Raw genomic sequence first — 26,894 nt, forward strand, 5'->3', positions numbered from 1 at the left:
CTAACAAGAGAGAGAGAGAGAGAGAGAGAGAGTGTGTGTGTGTGTGTGTGTAAGAGAGCTGGTTAGTGATTTAGGGCTTGAAAGGTAGATGTGTCTCTGAGTGCATGTCTTTTAGATGTCTGTATAACTGCAATCCAGTTGCTGTCACACTCACACACACACACACTCACACACACTCACACACACTCACACACACACACACACACTCACACACACACACACACACACACAATCCACCCAGAAGCAACAAAGCTGTCAGAGTATCTAAAAGGAGACAGGCGCTGAGACAGGACGTCTTTACAGCTCTGTGTTTCGCCTCAGCGCTTCCCGAGACTCCGTCTGCCGTTTCATCAGGAGAGAAATCATTAAATTTCCGTCTCATAAAAGCAGGAGAGATTTGACCTGTAGCATCCGCGATGCTCACGACTGAATCCGGAGTTTAATCAGACGGACATGATGGACACTGGAACTACGATCACTGTCTGCTTTTTTTCAACTGGTTACTGTAGCCAAAGAGAAAAGATTCAGAAAAACAAAATGTTGTCCATTAGATGCTTTCACGTGTGTTTAGAGTTTCAGTTCAAACAGAACGTTGGTGTGTTCTCCACCTTGCTGTGGTTCTTTACACAGATGAAAAACTGTCCATCACATACTGATCATGCTCCAATCAAACACACTGACACACAATCACACACACACACACACACACACCAATCTGAGAGATTTGGTCTCGCTTTACTTTCCAGTAAACTCTATTGAGAACGTGATCGACTCACCTGCTGGAAGTGAATCAAACCTTCTGTCTGTTTATTTATTTACACTATATTGCCAAAAGTATTGGGACACCCCTCCAAATCATTGAATTCAGGGGTTGTTTTTCAGGGGTTGGGCTCGGCCCCTTAGTTCCAGTTAAAGGAACTCTTAATGTTTCAGCTTCATACCAAGACATTTTGGACAATTTCATGCTCTTTGTGGGAACAGTTTGGGGATGACCCCTTCCTGTTCCAACATGACTGTACACCAGTGACCAAAGCAAGGTCCATAAAGACATGGATGAGTGAGTTTGGTGTGGACTTAACTATCCTGACCTCAACCCCGTAGAACACCTTTGGGATGAATTAGAGCGGAGACTGTGAGCCAGACCAAAACATCTGCCTTTACATGCACATGAATGTAATATGGAGTTGCCCCGCCCTTTGCAGCTATAACAGCTTCGACTCTTCTGGGAAGGCTTTCCACAAGGTTTAGGAGTGTGTTTATGGGAATTTCTGACCATTCCTCTAGAAGAGTATTTGTAAGGTCAGGCACTGATGTTGGATGAGAAAGCCTGGCTCACAGTCTCCACTCTAATTCACCCCAAAGGTGTTCTATGGGGTTGAGGTCAGGACTCTCTGTAGGCCAGTCAAGTTCCTCCACACCAAACTCACTCATCCATGTCTTTATGGACCTTGCTTTGGTCACTGGTGTACAGTCATGTTGGAAGGGGTCATCCCCAAACTGTTCCCACAAAGCATGAAATTGTCCAAAATGAAGCATTAAGAGTTCCTTTCACTGGAACTAAGGGGCCGAGCCCAACCCCTGAAAAACAACACCTGAATTCAGGGATTTGGAGGGGTGTCCCAAAACCTTTGGAAAATATAATGTATTTATAAAGATGCTGCTAAACCGAGCCAAATCGTGGCAAAATTAGTGCTGTATGAATGGCATGAGATTTGGAAAAACAAATCAAGCAAATAAAACACTGCATTTAAATAATTAGCGATTCATTTATTTAGCATTCACTCTGTGTTCTCTGTGATGTTGTTTTTTTTATTTTAACGATGTTCTTGCACACTTGCCAAATACTTCTTTACCCTTCTGTACTCTCCTCAATTTTCCTTTGATTACATGCACTGAGAAAACAAATCAAATCAAACAGCTAATGAGACAAACTCAGCAATCAGACTCATAATTGTTAAAGAGCTCAGATCTCAGAATTCTCATGGAGATGTGGGTCTTAATGTAATGTGGTGTGATACAGAGTCACCTTCAGGCTGATTGTGTTCCTGCAGATCGAGTTTGCACTGTCGGCTTTAAGAAGAAGATTCTCCACAAGCGGCCGTTTTCACTTGTTTTGTTTTGTTTTGTTTTGTTTTGTTTTGTTTTGTTTTGTTTTGTTTTGTTTTGTTTTGTTTTGTTTTGTTTTGTTTTGTTTTGTTTTGTTTTGTTTTGTTTTGTTTTGTTTATAAATGGTTGTTTATCAAGGCCTCCAATCTAAAGCCAAAGCATTCAATAAACCATGGACATAGATTTGGTTTGACTCTAATCTTTCTATCTATCCATCCATCCATCCATCCATCCATCTGTTCATCTATCTGTCTAAACTATCTGTCCAAATTCCATTTATCCATTCTATCTTTTTATTCTATCCATTGTATCTTTTATCTTAGTTTTTTTAATAAAAAATATTTTTATTAATATAGTTTCATTTTATTTTTTATTTATTACCTTATTATCTATGTTTGTGCATACTGCTGGAAGTTGTACATTTCCCATTGCGATGAATACAGTATCTATCTATCTATCTATCTATCTATCTATCTATCTATCTATCTATCTATCTATCTATCTATCTATCTATCTATCTATCTATCTATCTATCTACCCATCCAACATCCACTATCCATCCATCCATCCTTCTAGCTAATCTATCGATCTATCCATCCATCCATCCAAACCCACCCACCCACCCACCCACCCATCTGTTTATCTATCTACCTAATCTATCTACCCATCCAATATCCATCCATCTATGTATCCATCCATTCATCCATCCATCAATCTAGATAATCCATCAATCTATCCTTCCATCCATCCATCCTTCCATCCATCCATCCATCCATCCATCCATCCATCCATCCTTCCTTCCTTCCATCCATCCATCCATCCATCCATTTATCTAATCTATCTGTCCATCATCCACCAAGCTTTTGTGATCAAACAATTGTTTCATTTAAATAAATTGTACTGTACATGTACTGTTTAAACGCCTGGGTTTGAGGTGACAGCTGGGTGATACCTATTTGTACAAGAAAGCGGGAGCTTTTATATATATATATATAAAAGCTCCCGCTTTCCTGAAAATTCCCCTACACACAGCCATCAGAACACCTTATTAGAAGGTTGACCAGGTATCAGCCTCAGATGAACATCACCTGAACGTCTTATTCATACGGCACACAAAATTTAAACACTTCAGCAGTTTCTCAGTCGTCTGATTGGTTGGATTCTACTGGATTTCTGGAGATGTGTGTATTATTTCTTTCAACTTCCCTTTATTTTTTCTACTTCCCTCATGGAAAAAGGAAGCCGTCATGTTTACGACCATGACACTGAGGATCAGATAAGGAAAGTTGGAATGATGTGAAGTTCACGGTTCATTAATTTACATTTAATTGACTTTCTTAAATGAGCAATCTGTGGTTGCACGTGGGTGTGTTTTTGTAGGGACGTTACATTTCCATGCCCCTTAGCATGACACTGAACAAAATGTGCTGTGATTGGTTGCTTTCCCTGTCAGTCAGGCGCTCTCTTGGGCGGTCCATCGCCAATAAAATCGAAAAGTCTACTGTAAATTATTGTAGACCCGGCAAAGTATGCTGCAAAAAACCTTGTTCAAATTCGTTTACTTTAAATGTATACATCATTGAGTAACCATTAGATTTCCTTCATCCAGCATGATTTGATGGTGTATTCCTGCTCGTAAATTCGGGCTCAAACCTGAGATAAGGATTAAACCCAGTGTTTTATAAGAGACACATTACATTACATTCTACCATAGAGGGTTTAATCACCTGAATGTAACACTGTAGTTACTGTATTTCCCATCAGCATCAGCATCCTCAAGTAACTGGTTTACGTTCATTCTACATGAACTGACCACGCTTCACTCACCATCATTTAATCTAATCATTAGAGACGTGTTTAAATCTAGTTTAGTAAAAGCAAATAAATCACGTCTGCTCTTGAACCCTGAGTGACGTCTAGCTCATGATCTGAAGCTTGATCCGGATTTCTGTAGAGCTGCTTTGGGACAAAGTTAAAATGCCGTACAAATAAAATGGAGTTGAATATTTAAACACAGAGCTTAAAAGCCAAATTGTTTTAGCTGTGAAAATAATAGAGTTCCTAACACGTGAGTTGTAAATGCTAAGCTTGGTAATGTAAGCACACACACACACACACCACAAACACACAGCTCACAGCTTAAACAACTCCCAGGACAATCACACACAGACACACACACACCCACCCACCCACACACACACACACATACACACACACCTTAAACACCTCCCAGGACACTCTCACAGACACACACACTCAGGGGGTTGATGGGGCTCTGCAGGAGTGGAGGCTGAGGTGGATGGCAGGTGTCACTCAGGCTGTGGGAACGTGTCAGAGTGTGCTGGCTCTCTGTCGTGACTACACACACACACACACACACACACACACACACACTGTAAACCACAGCATTAGGAGAATCTGCACTAAGCTGGATTTGAATGTGTTTTTCATGAATCTCAGAGCTGCCAGACCTTCTGTTCTTCACCTTCAGTCCCAATTTCAATTTCAGGTCTAAACCCTCACACTACTTCATGCCCTGATTAACATTTAAAAATATTAACATCAGCATTAACAGACATTACAGCACTCTGGATTCTGATTGGTCAAATAGAGAGACAGACAGACAGACAGACAGACAGACAGACAGACAGACAGACAGACAGACAGATAGATAGATAGATAGATAGATAGATAGATAGATAGATAGATAGATAGATAGATAGACAGACAGACAGATAGATGTGAAGTGTAGTGAGACATGAGTGTTCTAGCTATGATGATGTGATGATGATGATGCTTGTGATGATAATGAAGCTTGTGATGATGAAGCTTGTGACGATGATGAAGCTTGTGATGATGATGAAGCTTGTGATGATGATGATGATGAAGCTTATGATGATAATGAAGCTTGTGATGATGATGATGATGATGATGACGAAGCCTGCGATTCAGCTGCTTCTGTGATGACACAGTGAGTGTGTGACCTACACTGTCAGAGTGTTAATCTGTCACACACTGTTTGGGTTATATGACTTGGCAGTAAGGGTCCCACACACACACACACACACACACAGACACACACAGACACACACACACATGCTCGGTATTTCTGTCCTGTTCGTCTGTTCACCACATGGATGCAGGAAATCATTTCATTTAATATGGCCTGCTAATAATGTTTCCTCTTTATTTTCTATCTAATACACACACATTTTCCCAGCTGTGTTTCCACTGCTGTAAATGTGAGACATTATAAGTGATGAGTTCTTTCACAGTAACTCACTTGGTGTTGTGCCACAGGAAAACAATCAACAGCAGAATTTCTTCCCATGACCTGTTGTGTTTTATTCCACTGACGCCGCGGCAGCTTGTCCACAATTACAGTCATGTTTTAATTAAAGCATGACACGTCTTTGAGGTTTAGTTCTTTCTTTCTTTCTTTCTTTCTTTCTTTCTTTCTTTCTTTCTTCTGTTCTTTATCCTCTTTTTTTTCATTTTCATTTTTAATATGATTTTTTTTACTTGCACTGATTGGTGTTTTTTTTAAAACTTTTCATAATTAGAGATGTTTAAAGTCAAAGTCAAGTTTCTCTCTCTCTCTCTCTCTCTCTCTCTCTCTCTCTCTCTCTCATGTTACTCATTTTCTGTCTCTTTCTCTCTTTGTCTGTCTATATGTGTGCCTGCATCTCTCTCTTTTTCATTCACTCTCTGTCTCTGTCTCTCTCTCTCTCTCTCTCTCTCTCTCTCATTTTACAAATTTTTTGTCTCTTTCTGTCTCTTTGTCCATCTGTCTTCAATTCAAGGCCTGCTAAGCGCTTTAAAATGTGATTTAAACAGAGAGAGAAATAAATAACATAAAAAACATGCTGAAGTATTATGTTTCAATAAATAAATAAATAAATAAATAAATAAATAAATAAAAGCTTCCTTTAAGAATATAAAAAATGACTCATAAATTGCTCTTCTTTTTATTATTATTATTAATAGTAGTAGTATCATATATATTTTTTTTAATTATTATTATTATTATTATTATTATTATTATTATTATTATTTAGTCACTTAACATGAAGTTTATCTAAAGTTCCAAATCAAACCTAGACAGTAAATTATTATTATTATTTATTTTATTCTATACACTCTGGACACAGCAGTGTGTGAACCTGAAAAAGTGTCTCTTAATCCTCTTTAAGGATATTTTTAAAAAATTTAGAGGTCCCATGTCCCATCAAATGTAAATATAAGTGGATAAAAATCACAATATTTCATTCTTTATATACATATATATATATATATATATATATATATATATATACATATAAAATCATAATTGCTGTTGTATCAGTAGAAGCTCTGCTTTATCCCATCACCCTGTAGTTGATTATTTTCCTGGAAGAGCACAACACAGTGTGTTCATTTCCTTACCTTTTACACAACTTTTTTTTTACTTGTCACGTTCATAGTTCATAATAGCAGTGTCTGATTTTATCAGAAAGTAAACAATGTTTTGTGAATGAAGTAATTGGCGAGTCCTAAACGACATCGTGATTTTTTTCATTGCTTTGTAATTAACTCTGTAATTAACCCTTCAGGAACTGCGCTGTTTACTCTGCTGATGAGATGAGATGCTTGATGAGATTTTACAAACAGCAGTGTGAATTTTTCCATGTTTAGAAAGTGAGTCAGAGCAGCTAATGTGTTTCTCTTTACACACACACACACACACACACACACACACACATAGACACACACATAGACTTTCTCTTTACTTTATTCCTGACTTTTCCACTACTTGTGTTTGAGTGTCACATGGGGAGATGGTAGCTTAGTGGTTAAGGTGATGGACGACAGCTCCAACGTGTTAACCACTTGAGGTTGTGAGCTCAAATCCCAGGTCCACCAAGCTGCCATTTCTGGGCCCTCAAGCAAGGCCCCTAACCCTCAGTTGTATCAAAAGAGATAAATTTTATGTCACTCTGGATAAGGGATTCAAGCCATAAGCAAGGCCCTTACCCCTGTCTGCTCCAGGGGTGCTGTATCTCTGACCTCAGCTTCCTAACAAAGCCTTCTCTTCCTCGCATTTAAAGGGGAAAAAATGTAAGTAAAACTTAGTTTACAAATTAAACCTTTGGTCCTTGGTGCTTGGACTCCTAGCAACAAAATAAATTAAAAACAAACATTAGAAACATCTAGTTGAGATGAACTATGAACTGGGGTGATGTAGCACCCAGTAACTGGGGTAAAGAGCCAGAATTTGTGGGGCAACTAGTATAGATCTGAAAAAAATCAAAAAGAAAGACGCCAAACCACCACCACCACATGCTTTTGATTCTGATTCTGATTCCATTCTGATTAGAGGTGTGTGTGTGTGTGTGTGATGGTAAACTTTATGGTTATTAAATTACAGGCAGATCTGATGAGGTGCTGGAGTGTATCGATGTGTGGGAAACCCATCTGGTCTCCTGGCATCGATCTGTCCAATGTTATCTATGTGGTACCGTGTCCACAATCAGTCCGTCGAGAGAGATGAGAGAGACGAGAGAGACACACACAGGCCATTAATGTAATGGAAGTATTCGGGTGGATATGTATTTGATTTGTGAGAGCCATTGCATGTACAGTAATTCAATGGACACGGTGGATGCCAGTACTGAAGATAAAGGGTTTCAGTGTTATTTAATATGTGTGTTGAATTTTCATGATTTCACTTCATTCTATAAGTGGACCATGATACTGATCTTCTCCATGGTATGCTAGAGCAAAACACTCCATCTCCAAACCACATCATCCCTAAACCAAACCATCTCAAAACCACACTTTCTCCAAACCTCAACATCTCCAAACCACAGCATCTCTAACCAAACCATTTCCAAACCGCAACATCTCTAAACCAAACCATCTTCAAACTTCAGCATCTCTAAAGCAAACCATCTTCAATCTTCAGCATCTCTAAACCAAACCATCTCAAAACCACACTTTCTCCAAACCTCAACATCTCCAAACCGCAGCATCTCTAAACAAAACTATCTCCAAACCTCAGTATCCCTAAACCAAACCATCTCCAAACTTCAGCATCTCTAAACCAAACCATCTTCAAACTTCAGCATCTCTAAACCAAACCATCTTCAAACCTCAGCATCTCTAAACCAAACCATCTTCAAACTTCAGTATCCCTAAACCAAACCATCTCCAAACCTCAGCATCTCTAAACCAAACCATCTACAAACTGCAACAACCCTAAGACCAAACCATCTTCAAACTTCAGCATCTCTAAACCAAACCATCTCCAAACCACAGCATCTCTAACCAAACCATTTCCAAACCGCAACATCCCTAAACCAAACTATCTCCAAACCTCAGTATCCCTAAACCAAACCATCTCCAAACCTCAGCATCTCTAAACCAAACCATCTACAAACTGCAACAACCCTAAACCAAACCATCTTCAAACTTCAGCATCTCTAAACCAAACTATCTCCAAACCTCAGCATCTCTAAACCAAACCATCTACAAACTGCAACAACCCTAAACCAAACCATCTTCAAACTTCAGCATCTCTAAACCAAACCATCTTCAAACTTCAGCATCTCTAAACCAAACCATCTCCAAACCTCAGCATCTCTAAACCAAACCATCTACAAACTGCAACAACCCTAAACCAAACCATCTTCAAACTTCAGCATCTCTAAACCAAACCATCTTCAAACTTCAGCATCTCTAAACCAAACCATCTTCAAACTTCAGCATGTCTAAACCAAACCATCTTCAAACTTCAGCATCTCTAAACCAAACTATCTCCAAACCTCAGTATCCCTAAACCAATCCATCTTCAAACCTCAGCATCTCTAAACCAAACCATCTTCAAACTTCAGCATCTCTAAACCAAACTATCTCCAAACCTCAGTATCCCTAAACCAATCCATCTTCAAACCTCAGCATCTCTTAACCAAACCATCTTCAAACTTCAGCATCTCTAAACCAAACCATCTTCAAACTTGAGCATCTCTAAACCAAACCATCTTCAAACTTCAGCATCTCTAAACCAAACTATCTCCAAACCTCAGTATCCCTAAACCAATCCATCTTCAAACTTCAGCATCTCTAAACCAAACCATCTTCAAACTTCAGCATCTCTAAACCAAACTATCTCCAAACCTCAGTATCCCTAAACCAATCCATCTTCAAACTTCAGCATCTCTAAACCAATCCATCTTCAAACTTCAGCATCTCTAAACCAAACCATCTTCAAACTTCAGTATCCCTAAACCAATCCATCTTCAAACTTCAGCATCTCTAAACCAAACTATCTCCAAACCTCAGTATCCCTAAACCAATCCATCTTCAAACCTCAGCATCTCTAAACCAAACCATCTCCAAACCTCAGCATCTCTAAACCAAACCATCTTCAAACCTCAGCATCTCTAAACCAAACCATCTTCAAACCTCAGCATCTCTAAACCAAACCATCTCCAAACCTCAGCATCTCTAAACCAAACCATCTCCAAACCTCAGCATCTCTAAACCAAACCATCTCCAAACTTCAGCATCTCTAAACCAAACCATCTTCAAACTTCAGCATCTCTAAACCAAACTATCTCCAAACCTCAGTATCCCTAAACCAATCCATCTTCAAACTTCAGCATCTCTAAACCAAACTATCTCCAAACCTCAGTATCCCTAAACCAATCCATCTTCAAACCTCAGCATCTCTAAACCAAACCATCTTCAAACTTCAGCATCTCTAAACCAAACCATCTTCAAACCTCAGCATCTCTAAACCAAACCATCTTCAAACTTCAGCATCTCTAAACCAAACCATCTTCAAACTTCAGCATCTCTAAACCAAACCATCTTCAAACTTCAGCATCTCTAAACCAAACCATCTTCAAACCTCAGCATCTCTAAACCAAACCATATTCAAACTTCAGCATCTCTAAACCAAACCATCTCCAAACCACAGCATCTCTAACCAAACCATCTCCAAACCACAACATCCCTAAACCAAACCATCTCCAAACCACAACATCCCTAAACCAAACCATATCCAAACTTCAGCATCTCTAACCAAACCATCTCCAAACCACAGCATCTCTAAACCAAACCATATTCAAACCTCAGCATCTCTAAACCAAACCATATTCAAACTTCAGCATCTCTAAACCAAACCATCTCCAAACCACAGCATCTCTAACCAAACCATCTCCAAACCACAACATCCCTAAACCAAACCATCTCCAAACCACAACATCCCTAAACCAAACCATCTCCAAACCTCAGCATCTCTAAACCAAACCATATCCAAACTTCAGCATCTCTAAACCAAACCATCTTCAAACTTCAGCATCTCTAAACCAAACCATCTTCAAACTTCAGCATCTCTAAACCAAACCATCTCTAAACCTCAGCATCTCTAAACCAAACCATCTCAAAACCACACTTTCTCCAAACCTCAACATCTCCAAACCACAACATCCCTAAACCAAACTATCTCCAAACCACAGCATCCCCAAACCAAACCATCTCCAAACCACAACATCCCTAAACCAAACCATCTCCAAACCACAACATCCCTAAACCAAACCATCTCCAAACCTCAGCATCTCTAAACCAAACCATCTCCAAACTTCAGCATCTCTAAAGCAAACCATCTCTAAACCACAGCATCTCAAAACCACAGCATCTCTAAACCACAGCATCTCTAAACCAAACCATCTTCAATCTTCAGCATCTCTAAAGCAAACCATCTCTAAACCACAGCATCTCTAAACCAAACCATCTTCAAACTTCAGCATCTCTAAACCAAACCATCTCCAAACTTCAGCATCTCTAAAGCAAACCATCTCTAAACCACAGCATCTCTAAACCAAACCATCTCCAAACTTCAGCATCTCTAAACCAAACCATCTTCAAACTTCAGCATCTCTAAACCAAACCATCTTCAAACTTCAGCATCTCTAAACCAAACCATCTTCAAACTTCAGCATCTCTAAAGCAAACCATCTCTAAACCACAGCATCTCAAAACCACAGCATCTCTAAACCAAACCATCTTCAATCTTCAGCATCTCTAAAGCAAACCATCTCTAAACCACAGCATCTCTAAACCACAGCATCTCTAAACCTCTTACTTGTGCAAGACATTCAAAATACTACTTAAATAAACGATTAGTATTTATTAGACATGTGTAGATTTGGGATATTAGGATGACAACAGTGTTCCTCACTCCACACACTGACCTCGCTCTGAAGTACGGAGTGTGTGTGTGTGTGTGTGTTTGATCAGCTTGACTTCTTATTCATCCTCGTTGTGTTTGTTTTGTGAAAGGAAACAATCCGGAAACGCCTCGCTGATTGAATTGCTAATCTGTGTGTTAGCATGCAGACACTGAGTCAAAGCTGAAGTTTGTTGTTTGTCAGGAGCAGCTCCGCGTCCACCGGGGAGACCACAGGATTCCTGTCTGATTGTACGAGTGTGTGTCATGTCTCAGACGGAGTGTGTCGGTGCAGCAATACACACTCTAATATAGCAGACAAATGGAGTTTCATAGCTGAGTCTGTTGTGGGGGATTTGGTCGTGTGTGTGTGTGTGTGTGTGTGTGTCTGTGTGTGTGTGTGTTTTTCACTCTGTGAGTCCATCACAGAGGGCAGATTAATATACTTCTATAACAGGGTGTAGAGTCAGTGTGTATGTATGTGTGTGTGTGTGTGTGTGTATTTTGCCAGTCATGTCTGTTTTGCCTGATTCCAGGAAATCGGATGGTTAAATGTACACAGATAAAACTAAATCGAGCCAACAGCTGAGTGTGTAGTGTGGATTTGATGATGATAATGGTTAGTGTGTGTGAGTGTGTGTGTGTGTGTGTGTGTGTGTGTGTGTGTGTGCGTTTTACTGTGTCCATCACAGAGGGCAAAATAGTATACTTCCATAACAGGGTGTAGAGTCAGTGTGTGTGTGTGTGTGTGTGTGTGTATTTTGCCAGTCATGTCTGTTTTGACTGATTCCATGAAATTGGCTGGTTAAATGTACACAAATAAAACAAAATCGAGTCCACAGCAGAGTGTGTAGTGCGGATTTGATGGCATGTGTGTGTGTGTGTGTGTATGATGGGATTGAGTGTGTGTTTTACTGAGTCCATCACAGAGGGCAGCATAATATACTTCCATAACAGGGTGTAGAGTCAGTGTGTGTGTGTGTGTGTGTGTGTGTGTTTTGCTGGACAAGAGCTTTGAGTGTATATTTTGACTTCCATCAAATAGGCTGATTAAATACACACAAATCTCTCTCTCTCTCCCTCTCTGTGTGTGTGTGTGTGTGTGTGTGTGTCAATAGAGCCAAGCTAGTTTTAAATGCCATAAAGGCAGGTCTGAGATATTGAATTAGACTTCTCCTTCTAAATCCTTCTTCTATATTTAGCTCACCTGGACCAATCTGCTTTCCACAGTTCATACATGATATGGATGTGATGCAGCACACACACACACACAGCACTAAACTACACTACACAACACAACATTGCAGTTTTTAAAGAAAGTGCCATCCTGGTCTTTCTTAGCTGCCAGGCTGCATTAACCAGCATGCAGTGGGGAGGGAGATTAGACCAGCACTGAGGTCAGGGATCGGTGATTCTGCTCTAGGGCTTGTACCCATTGTGTTAAAAGGACTTGTGTTGATTTAGACACATGCAGACACTTGTGTATGTGAGTGTGTCAGAAATCCGGTCAAGCAAAAAGGAATGATTGGAGCTTGGGAGCAGATCGATACAACACACACACACACACACATACACACACACACAGGGGTCAGAAAACACGATCTATTTTTACGAGTTGCAACCTGAATTATGGGATAGATGTGTGACAGGAAATCCCGTTGGGACGATGAGCTTTCAGCTTGCTCTTTCATCCGTAACCATCACCGCTCACACCCCCAAACACACAGAAACACAACTCTACATCACAGAGCACTTTGTTTTAATCTCTACACATGCCTTAGATAAACTAAACACAGTGAAGCAGTATTTACTTTCTAGCGGAATGTCCGAATGTTAGACGTTTAAAGCTTGTTAATCTTTATTAGTCAAATATACATTACTGCACAATGAAATTCTTTTTTCGCATATCCCATCCTTGGGGGTTGAGGTCAGAGCACAGGGTCAGCCATGATAGGTAAGACTGTTGGGCCCTTGAGCAAGGCCCTCAACCCACCCTGCTCCAGGGGCACTGCATCATGGCTGACCCTGTGCTCTGACCCCAACCCCCAAGGATTGGATATGCAAAGAAAGAATTTCATTCATATATCCCATATTTGGGGGTTGGGGTCAGATGCAGCCATGATGCAGCGCCCCTGGAGCATGGGGGGTTAGGGTTAGCCTTGCTCAAGGGTCCAACAGTGGCAGCTTGGCAGTGCTGGGTGAGGCTTGAACCCTGATCTTCCGATCAACGACCCAGAGCCTTAACCACTTGAGCCACCACCGCCCTTTCTTTTCAAGCACAGCTGATTTTTCAGCAAACATTAAAAGAGCAGAGGTCGCAGTCGATCCCAAAAAGTCCTTCTGGTGAGCTCTTAAATCAGAGGAGGAGTTAATTAATTTCCTGAAACAGTTGCTTTGACCAGTAGTGCAGCTACTAATCATTTAAATATATTACCGTTTCCATAGTAACGGCTCATACAGAGAAGCTTGTATGGTTGATCCGCCCTATAAAAATGTAAGCTTCAATATAGTGATGTTTTGGGTATGGAGATGTGGAACATTTTATGTAAGGAGTCTCCAGTACGAGTGATGCGTAATGGTCAGAGGTAAAGCTGTAACTTGCCGGACATTTACAGGACAGTCCTATGGTTTTTAATGACCTTTATATCAGCTACCTTTGACCTCTTGTTGTATAATTGGGACTTAGTCGATCTGTTTCACCTGAGCACAGAAGTCTACACACACACACACACACTCGCTGAGTTCTCAGTCTCTTTAAATCAGCTTCAACTTGACCATCAACAGTCACTGCCTCACCCACTGCTCTGACACTATACTGGATGCTGGTTGCCATGGTGACTGGCCTGATTTGGACCATGTGTGTATGTGCACATGTGTTGTGCGAGTGTGTTGTATAAAAAAGCGACCTGTGTGTGTCGAGTCGGAGAGAAAGTAACCGTGAAGGCTGTTGGTGTGAGAAATTAAAGGCCATTAGAGAGCAATTAAAGATGACATGATTAAAGGAACAAAATACATTTCACAAAAATAGTCAAATTAAAACAGAAATGGTGGTTAAGTAGCATCTATGCTAAAGGCACGAGGCCTGAATGTTAACTTCACTGATAGTATTGATTAATCCAAAGTGGCGGTGTTAAAAATATCTTTCCATTTAATATCAGTGGCTCCTTATTCATGGAAACACCCTCTTAAGCTTTACTTCCTGATGTTGGAAGGCAGAAAAGTATGATCATCTTGTCTGTCTGTCTGCTTGTCTTTATGTTTGTCTGTCTGTCTGTCTGTCTACCTGAATACCTGTCCATCTGCCTGTCTACTTATATTTCTGTCTGTCTGTCTGTCTGTCTGTCTGTCTATCTATCTATCTATCTATCTATCTATCTATCTATCTATCTATCTATCTATCTATCTATCTAAAATAGAGCATTGCAATGTGCTTTTTAAGTCAGAATATTTCATTATTCGGGCACAAGTTTTAAAGAAGCATCTGCCTCCATGCATCTATGACCCTGACTATCTAACTTGTGAGGGTTACACATCTGTCTGCAACTTATGTCCCTAAATATATTATATTTCTCTTTCCTTTCCTTTTTGGACAGAGACAGTGACCATGATGGTGACAGATCGCACTCCCTGTTTATCCTTCTATAAATCCGAATCTCTTCTTTTCTTCTCTCATTTCTGTATAAGCTAAACATCTCTGGACAGGTGTAGGCTTTCTGAATCTATACTCCTGCTGATTTAAAGACACCCTAATCATTAAAAACACCAACCATCTGAAGCTCAGACCTGTCTCATGACATCTCCTCATCTTTAGCTGAATTTCTAAGCAGGTGGTGCCGTGACCCGGATGACACTCTAAAGATATGTTAGTCTGTTATCTCTAGTACGAGAGTGAAGAAGCAAATATTGGGCAGTGGACTTATTTTAACTGATAATAGGGAAGCAGAAATGGATTGATTTGATTAATATTTGCGGAACAGTTGCATGGAATTAGAGTCGACGTCAGTTTTGTCGGATTTAAAGGATGTGTTTTCGATTCAGCCGGGAGCTGTAGCGACATGCCCGAATCAGGAGTGCCTTTTGAAAGAATGGAGGAGATTTAAAAGCAGCTGTCACACACCAGAGCATTATAAATAAGACCGGTAGCCACACACACACACACACACACACACACACACACACACACACACACACACACACACACACACACACACACACACACACACACACACACACACACACACACACACACACACACAGAACTGAGCAGTGTGTACCACAGAGGGGCAATCAGAGAGGCATAAACAGTCATTACTGCTCGGGATCGACTCCGTCATTCACTCTGGCTCTGAAAGAACTGGCACAAAGCCCGGTCATCATTCGCTCGTCTATCTCCTGTCTGTCACCGGAGCTTCTCTTTGCTGCAGGCTTGTTATCAAGAGCTAAAATACACCCCTGAGAAAATTATAGTCATTTACGCAGACAGAATGATAAGAACACACAGGATATTTCTCAGGAAGAGGGAAAGCACAAACACAGCACACACATACGAACCTGCTTGACCTTTTATTACCTGGGTTTAGGATTAAACAGCAGGAGAGGAAGACGTGAGATGATGAAAAGAGTTTATATTAAATTTGAAGCAGGAGATGAAATACTTTTGCATTCTAACGCCAAAGATTTGCAAACATCAGACCAATCATTAGAGCAGACCCAGCATTTTACACGTCTACAGAACTGAACCAAAGATCTATATAATAATAAAGTCCAGGATCTGTTCTGTGAATCAAAGAAGAAAAACCAAGATCAGTTCAGTAGAAACTCTACATTTCTAAATATATATTTTGGTTTATTCAATCAGATGTTTGTATTTTTCAAAGTTATTTAACCAGGCAGCTAATTAGACCAAAATAAAAAAAAAGAAAAATTGACGGATGAAGAAATATGGAGTCAAGCTGAAAATCTCACAAGTCCATAAACGTCACTACAAAACAAATCTGTTACAATTGATGAATCTTATTTATAGCTGTAAATGAATCATTCCTGAGGAAGCAAATGTTTTCCGAAAACTCTGAAGCTAGACGTTTATTCCTTAGCCTTTTTATGCCCTGGTGTTATTGTTGTTTTTGTGTTTGTTTACAGTATTTCTTATAGTCAAGCACTTTAGGTGTGTTAAATGTGTTCTAGAAATAAAGTTTGACTGCTGAAAGTGTGACCCGGCTCCGGATAAGCGGGAGACAATGACATGACATGACATCCTTATCCAGAGCGACTTACATTTTTTTATCTTAATTTTTTATACAAATGAGCAACAGAGTGCTAAAAGCCTTGCTCAGGGGCCCAGCAGTAGCAGCTTGGTGGATCTGGGATTCAAACATTCTGAGCAGTAGTCCAACACCTTAACCACTAAGCTAACATGTTTAAATGTGATTGTTGCGCAGCCAGACCTTTTGTAGGCAGATTTTATTTAAAAGGTTTACAGATTTGGGAGCTCCTGGTGGTCCAGCGACAGGATCCAGCGCTCTCGTTGCTGCAGCCCGGGTTTGATTCCCGGGCAGGGCGCTAACCTAGCCACTGAAGAGTTAACTCTGAGTGCCGGTCCCAAGCCCGGATTAAATGGGAGGGTTGTGTTAGGAACGGGGATGCCAAATCGGAACATATGGACCAAATGATCCGCTGTGGCGACCCTGAACAGGAAGCAGCCGAAAGAGCAACAACAACAGATTTGGGAGAACCAAACAAGTGTGAATACAGGAAACTGTAGTAATATATTTTGGTAATACAGAGATCACATACTGACCCTGGAGCTGTGAAGCATCAACACAACCCACTATACTGATAACACTCTTAATGTGTCACTCATCTGCATGCGAGACACGTCTTTCCTCCAAACTCCTTTAAGGAATTGTAGAATTGTTCTATAGAGATGTATTTCTCAGAATGTTGCTCTGAGGGCACAGTGTGTCTCTCGGTGTACAAATGGACTTTTGTAGATCCTTCATCTTTCTGTGAGTGAATAGATGCGATGTGCCTGGAGCCATGCCTCTCCTGCACTTCTCTGAGTAAACCTGAATGTGAATTATGATGTCAGATGATATTAGTGCAGCTCTTCCCATTTGTAGCCTCAGTGACTGTCGCAGCCCATTTTTCTAAAATCCTCTCTCTCTTTCTCTCTCTCTTTCTCTCTCTCTCTCTCTCTCTCTCAGTCTGGTGGCCACAAAGGACCCTGAAAGTCCTCGGGGAAGAACCGTACCCATGTCTCCCTCAGACTTTCTGGACAAGCTCATGGGAAGGACCTCGGGCTACGACGCCAGAATTAGACCCAACTTCAAAGGTAGGGTTTAAAAAGCTGCACAAACAAACGTTTAATATTTTTCCTGCGTCTGTCTTTTAATCAATGACACGCTGAAGTGACCTGTGATTGGTCGATTATTCTGTATGCGCAAGGTAACAGAAAATATAACCTTTTAACCAGATACGTTCATAATTTCCTGTTCAAGTACACTAAACTGCCACCTACCCTAGCTGAGACTTTTAAAAGCACAATTCCAGGCTGTGCAAAAGTATTGGCACCCAAAATGCAAAGATGATATCTGCTTGAATTTTTATCTTACTGCAAAGATCATGCTAGTTTAACAAACATAACAGGGAACAGCATAAAATTTTTCACTAGATGAAAAGTTTTCACTGGCAGCCTCACACATTATTTATTGGCTTGTCATAAAAGACAAATTCCAACTTGATCTGCCTTCAATCCATGTCATAATTAATCGCATCTCCGAAACACCAGGCCTGGTATCTAAGTGTGACAACAAACCAACAAATTGGTCTCTGAGATAAGGCTTCCCAAATGAGACATCTATCTGGCAGCGCAGATCAGACATGTTCTGTCAAATATCTGGTTTAGGCAGATAAGGGTCAGATTCATCTATAGTAAGGGTATTTTGGGCTTCGGTGTAAAGCATGTAGTATGCAGAACTAAATATAGCAAGAAATGTCAGCATTTCTACCATGTGAAGGGTTTTCCCAGATCCCCACACATACTGAATGTCCCTGCTTTAATTGGCTTCTGGTCAAAAAGTATTTCCAACATCAGTATGTATAGCATAGGGTTTTCTGAGGTTGCAGCATATATACTCCCTGCTCCCACTGGCCCCTGGTGGACCATTTCAAGTTACCCAGTTTGCATTATTTACCATTATCTATGTCATGCTTAATCACCTCTACATCTCTGAAACACCAAGCTTTACATATTAGCGTATTTTACCAAAAAGTCATGGTAGCTTGTTGTGCCAAATGAGACATCTTCCAGCCAAGATCTGGTGATTTCTGGCCAAATGTGGTTCAGTAGCATAAGGGTCAGTTCTGGCAATGGCGAGAGACACAAGAAGTTGTAATAAATCTTTCACCATAGTTGGAATCTGTGCCAAAGTTGTAAGCCAAATGTGGCTCAGTGGTGCATTTTGAGATAATGTCTCATCAGGTTGGAGTTGTGTTTGGCGTTCTGAACAGATTTAGCTGGGATCATCGCTATCATGTGACAGTGGAGTGTGCCAGCCCTGAGCCACATACCCATCACGCAACAGCTATTTAAAAGAGGGAGTGTACATAAACAGCAGTTTAAACATTTGTGTGTATGATATAACCGACTTACCGATGAAGGTTGTTTAAGTGCATGTCCAATATCATGTGCCTACTGCTTTTGATCCACTTGCATTTGATTCAGTACCTAATTGACTCAAATGAATAGCTACTTCATTGATTCATTTGATTCAGGACCACTTAAATTTGATTCAGCACCAACTGCATTTGATCCAGTACCTACTGCGTTTGATTCAGCACCAACTGCATTTGATATAGTACCTACTGCATTTGATCCAATACCTGCTGCATTTGATTAACCACCTCTTGCATTTGATTCGGTATCTATTGCATTGGATTCAGCAATAACTGCATTCTGTTACTCTTGCACTCGATTAAGTACCAACTTCATTTAATTCAGTACCTACTGCATTCAATTTAGTATCAACTGCATTCGATTCAGTACCAACTGCATTCAGTACCAACTTTATTCAATTCAGTACCAACTGCATTTGATTCAGAACCTACTGCATTCAATTCTGTAAAAACTGAATCTGATTCAGTATCTACTGCATTTGATTCAGAACCTACTGCATTCAATTCTGTAAAAACTGAATCTGATTCAGTATCTACTGCATTTGATTCAGTACCTACTGCATTTGATTCAGCACCTCTTGCATTTGATTCAGTACCTACTGCATTGGATTCAGCAATGATTGCATTCTGTTACTCTTGCATTTGATTCAGTACCTACTGCATTCGATTCAGTACCAACTACATTCGATTCAGTACCTACTGCATCTGATTCACGACATCATAATAACCGCAAAACCTTTTATTTTTTTCTTGTTTAAACCTTCAACCTCCAGGTTAACAATTTACTAGTTAAACAAGTAATGTTTTAACGACCATGGTTTGAGACCTATAGCACTTACACTCAGCTCTTCCACACCAGTCCTGTTGCATTATGGGATAGCACAGAATCACAACAGAAGGAAGCAGCAGGACTTCTGGATATTTCTCATATACTGTTTTAAATATACTAAGAATCTGGACACCCTACTGGACACTATTGTATAGCATGGTAATAGGGATATTCAGACACAGCAGACTTAGGGCAAGGAGCCAGGTCAGTTGCTTTCATTATCATTATTTAATGAAGGTAAACTAATCTAATATAGATAAGTGGAGTATTACATGGATTTTTTTAATCACTAATTAGAGGGATTTTTTCAGAACATCCCCTATCTACTGGTATCTAACTGGTAAAAAAAGCCTTTATAGTACAGAATCATGCTTGAAGCCGAACTTCGATTCATAAACAATGATACACAACAGTTCTCACTGACTCTCTTGTGTGTGTTCATGTGTAATAGTGTAACATCTGTCAGGAAAGTCAATCCAAACAACAATGATCTGTCACACCTACTGGCCTAAGACATAATGACTTTCTAATGAAACTCTTTCTCTAGGTCCACCTGTGAACGTGTCCTGTAACATATTCATCAACAGCTTCGGCTCCATCGCTGAGACCACCATGGTGCGTATTCTGACTCGTGTATTTTTATTATTTTTTATAATATTCAATATATATTCAAAACCTTGTATTGATATATATATATATATCTATATATATATATATATATATATATATATATATATATATATATATATATATATATATATATATATATATATATATTTATATATATATAAATAAAAAAACAATAATAAAAATGCAAATTACATTGAAATATAAAAATGAATGTTCCTGAAAAATATTCCTGTAAGTCAATAGTAATATATTGTGGGCATCTCTCTCTCTCTCTTTCTCTCTCTCTCTCCTTCTGACACCATTTGTGGAGGTTTAATGGTTAGCACATGTGCCTCACACCTCCTGGGTTGAGGGTTTAATTCCTGCCTCTACCCCTGTGTGTAGAGTCCACATGTTCTTCCTTGGCTTCAGGGGTTTCCTCCATGTTCTGTGGTTTCCTCCTCCAGTCCAAAAACATGCGTTGTAGACAGATTAACATCTCTAAATCATCCGTGGTGTGTGAATGAGTGTGTGTGGGAGGAACACACACCTTGAGTCCCCTTTTCAAGAAGGAAAAAAAAGAACCAGTGCACACATTAAATTACTAATGCTGCATTCAGTACAGGTGGAAACATTAACTGTACATTAGTGACCAGTGCAAAACATACAGTTTGAGGTCAGAGTGTAAGATGAAGGTGCAGGTGCAGTATGGCTATCTGAGTCGTGTGTGTTAATGTGACGCATATGAACACAACAATGGGGGTTCGTGTGTTGTTTATGTGTTAATGTCCATGTAGGCGGATCAGAGATCATGGTGCGTCCTGCATGTTGTTGATGAGGCCAGTTGCTGATGGAAAGGAATTGTTTTTATGGTGTCTTGATGGTCTGCTGTCCTCTCAAAAAGATTGCGTCAAGGGTGACAGGGGTCAGCTACTTCTTAATCTTAACTGCCTGTGTAACGGAGGCCAGCTGTAGGTGCTGTGCAGGTAAACCTCACTCCCCTGATCTCAAGATGCGAACTAGTAACTGACGCTAGAGGCTGCAGTCTTTAGTCCCCTTGTTAGAGCACCCGCCTCCCATGCTGGAGACCTGCATAGAGCAGTTGAGAGTAGGACTGGGGGGTTACACCTGCATCAGGGTCCCTGAAGTCTACAGGTCCTGAAAAGGTGGTAAATTGCATCCAATCACCTTCTCAGCAGAGTGAATATCTGTTTTTGTTCCTGGTAGTAGAGTACCAAGTGGTGATAAAGGAGGTGTAATGAATGGGGCAGATGCTGCCTATGGCAGGGATTAAACCCGGATCTCCGCCGTAAGCGTAACAGAAATAAACCATAACTATGATATGGAAAATAACCTCAACAAAGCATGACTATAACATAAAAACCTAGATAACACAGCGTCCGGCCTCAAGGCACACATACACCGTTACATCGACACATAAGCATCATGACTGACACTGACCAAGACAGCAGGACAAACATATATAGGACAGGTGAGAAAGTGGGAACACGCATTAAGAAAGGGCGTGGCACCACCCACATAGTAATCACACAAATAAACCACTTGCCAGGACTCCCTAGGGGTCTGGCAGGGAACTGTCCCAAAAACTCCTGAAAGGAGGTGGGTATAGACTCCAATAATGGAGGTGCATCATTATTGTCTTGCACAGGACAATGGCTGGCACAGATAGTACAACCACTGCAGCAGTTTTTAAATTAAACAGTCTATATGCATCACCCAGTTGAGATCCTGGGTGATGATGGTTCCCAGGAAGCAGAAGGAGTCCACAGTATGGACTGGGGAGTCATGTAGTGTTTTAGGTGTAGGTGATGCTGGGTTCTTTCAATAACTGGGTATAGCTGCTATAATGTAAGAACATTTGGAATTTTGCAAATTGCTGTGCTATGAGAGAAACAAAACTCCTAAAACTAGTAACATTATCACTTCTTCATCACACCAGACCACTGATAACGTTCCTGTTACAGCACACAGCAAGTGTTTCGTTCATTATATAAAGTAATTATCATAAATTCTAAACAAAATCTTTTCAGTTCTAAACAATTGAGTGTCTTGAAGATTTGATGCACATTTCCACCCTGGAATCTCAAAAATTACAGCAATTCAACAGATAATTATATCCTCAAGAAGTCATCCTAATCCTGAAGACACTCGTGAGGACGACTAATCTAACAGCCCCGACTCGTGTCGTGTGTGTTTGGTCCTTACGGTCACAGCACAGCTCTCTGCCCCGGGGAAGTCACTGTGTCGCCTCGAGCTCCATCTACTCTGATTTGTTAATGAAGTCATGTTAAGTGATTAGCAGAGAAGTTAGATCATACTCGAGATCATTCTTCTTTTTCTTCTTCTTCTTACAGCTTTTCCCTACAGGGGTCGCCTCAACACTTGCACCCACTAGCTTATTTATTACATCCATATACCTCCTCTTTGGCCTTCCTCTTTTCCTCCTGCCTGGCAGCTCCATGTCCAACATTCTCCTACCAATATACTCACTCTCCCTCCTCTGAACATGTCCAAACCATCTTAATCTGTCCTCCCTAACTTTGTCCCCTAAATGTCCAACATGAGCCGTCCCTCTGATGGACTCATTCCTAATCCTGTCCAATCATGTCACTCCCAAAGAGAACCTCAACATCTTCAGCTCTGCTACCTCTAGCTCTGACTCCTGTCTCTTCCTCAGTGACACTGCCTCTAGACCATACAGCATGGCCGGTCTCACCACTATCTTGTACACCTTCCCCTTGATTCTTGCTGAAATTTTTCAATCACACAGAACTCCTGACACCTTTCTCCACCCATTCCAACCTGCCTGCACTCACTTCTTTACCTCTTTCCTACAATCTCCATTACTCTGGTCTGCTGACCCCCAGTACTTAAACTCCTGAGGATGTGACGATTTAAGTTCAATGAATTTGCTCATTAATGCATAATGACGTGATGTTTTTTTTTCAGTATCGGAGTGATTCGGTTATATAAAATGGAGTCGGCTAGTTGTCTGGGCTGCTGTTTTTTTAAGTGCTGTGGGATTTCGTACTGTTTTAAGTGGTTTATCTGAAAGCCTGTGAGTTCTAGGCCACTCGATTTAACTCTCAAGCCTCGTCTTCTAAGCATTATCCCCGGATTATATCCTCACATGTAAATTGCTTCAGATTAAAGCGGCTGCTGCATGAATGAATGTAAAGCTAAAGTGTGTACAGACATGCATGTTTCCTTACAGTGAAGGAAAACAAAACAAACCAGATGTGCTTACATGCTCATGAGTCTTAGATTTAAAGAAGGAATGTAGAATATAGAATAGAAACAAAATACAAATATATAAAGTATATATATATATATATATATATATATATATATATATATATATATATATATATATATACACTGTATATATACACATACACTATATTGCCAAAAGTATTCGCTCACCCATCCAAATAATCAGAATCAGGTGTTCCAATCACTTCCATGGCCACAGGTGTATAAAATCAAGCACCTAGGCATGCAGACTGTTTTTACAAACATTTGTGAAAGAATGGGTCGCTCTCAGGAGCTCAGTGAATTCCAGTGTGGAACTGTGATAGGATGCCACCTGTGCAACAAATCCAGTCGTGAAATTTCCTCGCTCCTAAATATTCCACAGTCAACTGTCAGCTGTATTATAAGAACGTGGAAGTGTTTGGGAACGACAGCAACTCAGCCACGAAGTGGTAGGCCACGTAAACTGACGGAGCGGGGTCAGCGGATGCTGAGGCGCATAGTGCGAAGAGGTCGCCAACTTTCTGCAGAGTCAATCGCTACAGACCTCCAAACTTCATGTGGCCTTCAGATTAGCTCAAGAACAGTGCGCAGAGAGCTTCATGGAATGGGTTTCCATGGCCGAGCAGCTGCATCCAAGCCATACATCACCAAGTGCAATGCAAAGCGTCGGATGCAGTGGTGTAAAGCACGCCGCCACTGGACTCTAGAGCAGTGGAGATGCGTTCTCTGGAGTGACGAATCACGCTTCTCCATCTGGCAATCTGATGGACGAGTCTGGGTTTGGCGGTTGCCAGGAGAACGGTACTTGTCTGACTGCGTTGTGCCAAGTGTAAAGTTTGGTGGAGGGGGGATTATGGTGTGGGGTTGTTTTTCAGGAGCTGGGCTTGGCCCCTTAGTTCCAGTGAAAGGAACTCTGAATGCTTCAGCATACCAAGACATTTTGGACAATTCCATGCTCCCAACTTTATGGGAACAGTTTGGAGCTGGCCCCTTCCTCTTCCAACATGACTGTGCACCAGAGCACAAAGCAAGGTCCATAAGGACATGGATGACAGAGTCTGGTGTGGATGAACTTGACTGGCCTGCACAGAGTCCTGACCTCAACCCGATAGAACACCTTTGGGATGAATTAGAGCGGAGACTGAGAGCCAGACCTTCTCGTCCAACATCAGTGTGTGACCTCACAAATGCACTTCTGGAAGAATGGTCAAAAATTCCCATAAACACACTCCTAAACCTTGTGGACAGCCTTCCCAGAAGAGTTGAAGCTGTTATAGCTGCAAAGGGTGGACCGACGTCATATTGAACCCTATGGATTAGGAATGGGATGTCACTTAAGTTCATATGCGAGTCAAGGCAGGTGAGCGAATACTTTTGGCAATATAGTGTATATACACTATTATACATATATATATATATATATATATATATATATATATATATATATTAAAAAATATATATTAAATTAAATATTTCTACATTAAATAAAGCAGTAATGTACAATAAAGTATTAATGAATGAAATAAAAACAATAATAAACATGCAAATAAAAATGAAATATAAAAATACATTAAAAAAATTCTGTAACTCAACAGTAATATATTGTGGGCATCTCTCTCTCTCTCTCTCTCTCTCTCTCTCTCTCTCTCTCGCTCACTCTCTCTCTCTCTCTCTCTCTCTCTCTCACTCTCTCTCTCACACACACACACACACACACAATCCTGTCTCTGAGTAAGTCTAATTCGTATCCTGTGTAAGGAAACTCACTCTGTGGTAATTAAATGTGACGAGACTCTGCTCTCTGCTCCGAAACAGCACCTCGAGCTTAATAGAAACAGATCATAAACAAATTGCCCTGAAAATAGAAATCCAACAATACTAAAATATATATATATATTGAATACATTCAACTGCATAAGTATTGGCACCCTTTAGAAGGGCCAATAATACTTCTCAAAATTACGAACACCTCCAGAAGAATATTGTAAATAAAAGTGAATTCAGTAGAGCGGAGTGTTTAATATTCCTTGCTCTCAGTCTCTGGAAGAGCTCTTCACATCTGTGAGGTTCTGCCATTGAGTAACAAAGAGCTTACGAAACCAGAGACAGATGGTTTGACAGTGAAAAAAAGAAACTGGGTGCTGTTGTTCCCTGTAGGGAGCGCGTCGTCTGATATTAATAGAATCGAGGAGCCGAGGATTTGGAAAGCAATGTACAGAAATGTTTCAAAAGATGTTTGAAGATGTAAATGATATCGTTTTCTACTTTGTTCTGTTTTTCTCCTGCCTATGTTTTAAACCATTTTATATCTTTGTTTATTCTCACTTTCAGAAAGGGTGCCAATAATTTTGGAGAACATCAACAGTCAGTGGAGTATAAGATAAACATATAACAAATAAAAGGTTTATTAATTTAATTGTTCAGTAATAATCTTTTTTCCCCGTCATTTCAGTTTCCTTCCTGTAATATAAATATAAATGAATGAATGAATGAATGAATGAATGAATGAATGAATAAATAAATAAATAAATAAATAAATAAATAAATAAATAAATAAATAAATAAATAAATAAATAAAATACAGATTAACCATTAAAAAGGAACATGGTTCTGTTACTGACTTTTTTCTTTTCTATTTCTTTCTTTATAAACAAACAAACAAACAAACAAATAAATAAAATACAGATGAAAGGAACATCACAAAGGAACCTGGTCCTGTTGCTGACTTTTTTTTCTTAGTTCTGTTTCTATCTTGAAATATAAATCAATCAATCAATAAATAAATAAATAAATAAATAAATAAATAAATAAGTCAGATGCCAGAACCAGTAAAACCAACAAAAAGGAACCTGGCTTTCTTACTGATTTTTTTTTCAGTTTTGTTTCTTTCTATTAACATAAATATACATATTAATTAATTAATTAATTAATTGTTTATTTATCAATCAATTAATTTAAAAAAACATTAAAAAAGAACAAGGTCCTGTTCCTGACTTTTTTTCTGTTGTGTTTTTATTCAGTAATAAAAATAATAAATTGAATTAAACAAACAAATAAATAAATAAATACACAAATAAATAAATAAATAAATAAATACAATTAACCTACAGATGAACCAATAAAACCATCAAAATGAAACCCGTGACCTGAAACCAGTAAAACCATCAAAAAGGAACCTGGTTCTGTTCG

At 39.8% G+C, this 26,894-nt stretch overlaps 1 protein-coding gene across 1 annotated transcript in view; it reads left to right on the top strand.

The window, feature by feature from the left end:
* Positions 1-26,894, top strand: part of glra3 (glycine receptor, alpha 3) — a 72,634-nt gene that overhangs the window by 3,861 nt on the left and 41,879 nt on the right. The window contains exons 2-3 of the mRNA XM_058385987.1: positions 17,521-17,648; positions 20,368-20,435. Coding sequence (XP_058241970.1) covers positions 17,521-17,648; positions 20,368-20,435 — 196 coding nt within the window. The remainder of the gene's footprint in view (positions 1-17,520; positions 17,649-20,367; positions 20,436-26,894) is intronic.

The sequence above is a fragment of the Hemibagrus wyckioides genome, linkage group LG03 (assembly GCF_019097595.1).
Source record: "Hemibagrus wyckioides isolate EC202008001 linkage group LG03, SWU_Hwy_1.0, whole genome shotgun sequence".
NCBI classification, from domain to species: Eukaryota; Metazoa; Chordata; class Actinopteri; order Siluriformes; family Bagridae; genus Hemibagrus; species Hemibagrus wyckioides.